This window comes from Pteropus medius, unplaced genomic scaffold (assembly GCF_902729225.1).
Source record: "Pteropus medius unplaced genomic scaffold, Ma_sr-lr_union100, whole genome shotgun sequence".
NCBI classification, from domain to species: Eukaryota; Metazoa; Chordata; class Mammalia; order Chiroptera; family Pteropodidae; genus Pteropus; species Pteropus medius.
The window spans coordinates 3989876-3991115 of NW_024350927.1; the positions used below are offsets into that span (position 1 = coordinate 3989876).

The 1240-nt window shown below is 55.9% G+C and overlaps 1 protein-coding gene across 1 annotated transcript in view; it reads right to left on the bottom strand.

Moving 5' to 3' along the window:
* Positions 1 to 891: 891 nt before the first annotated feature.
* The window catches only part of CFAP107 (cilia and flagella associated protein 107), an 11945-nt gene continuing 11596 nt past the window's right edge, over positions 892 to 1240 (bottom strand). The window contains exon 4 of the mRNA XM_039842042.1: positions 892 to 1159. Coding sequence (XP_039697976.1) covers positions 978 to 1159 — 182 coding nt within the window. The 3' untranslated portion in view covers positions 892 to 977. The remainder of the gene's footprint in view (positions 1160 to 1240) is intronic.

Below are 1240 nucleotides of genomic sequence, written 5' to 3' on the forward strand. Positions count from 1 at the left end.
AAACCTCTAGTTAACTTTTATAAACATTTTTCTACAGGTTTGGACCCGCTTACATGGACAGGACGCGGCTGAACAGAGGGTCAAGTCGGAGAACAAAGGTGGGATGTAATAAACAGGGCAGAGTGTGGGTTCACTGAGGAGCCCAAAGAGACGATGGTTCGTCCATTCATTCAGCCAATAATTATGCATAACAAATCCTGACAGTCAGAGACGGGAGATTAGGGGCATGCCGTTCTCAGCCCGAGGCCAGCCCCCACATCGGTGGCAGGACATGCCTCCGGGGACTGCATCCTGGGCGAGGACAGCTCCGAGTCTCTGCACCAGGACAGAACCCGAGTTGTCCTGTCAGGGGGTCCACCCTCCCTCCAAAAAAAAATTCCCCATCCCCAAACTCCTAGAAAGATTCGAGAGCTCCAAGGTGGAGGGGACTCATTGTGTGTCCTCCCTTCAACTGAACCTTCGGGTTCAGAGCACCCCGGCCGAGGCAATGACAGCCTCGCTAGACCCCTTCCTTGTCCACCCCATAACCACGGTTGACTATTCCGTGTAGTTTTTGGGATGCATCTCATAGTCAGATTCATTTCCCCCATTGGACCAGACACCTCCAGAGGGCCTGTGCCAAGTTGTGAGAACCTGAAGGAGTCCCCTTACTTCCCTGGGCCTCGGTTTCCCCTCATGTGAAACGAGGGAGCGGAACCGAAAGGGCCTTCCCGTTTCTTGACATTCTAAGTCTGTCGTTGGCACATGCGTGACACCCCACATTGTCAAACAGCTTTAATTGTTGGATGGAAAACAAAGGACTCTGTGGGCGTGGGGGAGGGGCGGGAATCGTAAAACACAGACCATGATTCTAAGGGCCCCTCAGATGGGCCAGATTTAAACCTTGGGGTGTCTGCAGCCTCCTGCTGTCTGGCAGGTCCAGTAGAGCAGTGGGTCTCCAGTTGGTTCTGCCTGTGCTGCCCATGGGGTGGCAGTTCTCAGAAGTGCGGGACAGGTCGCAAGCGAGGGAGAGGGACGGGGATGGCGTGCTCCCGGGGGGACAGAGCGCACAGCGGTGGTCTGGGGTAGGACGAAGCGTAAACGCTCTCTCTCAGGCCAGCCTTGCCTGCGAGCCATCTCTGCTTCAGCTGCTCGTAGAGCCCATAGTTTGTAGGGGGAGCTGCAAGAGAGAGCAGGGACTGGGTGAACAGGCCAGAAGCGGGTGGCAGGGACCCTGGCGGTTTCCCCAGGCTGTGTTATC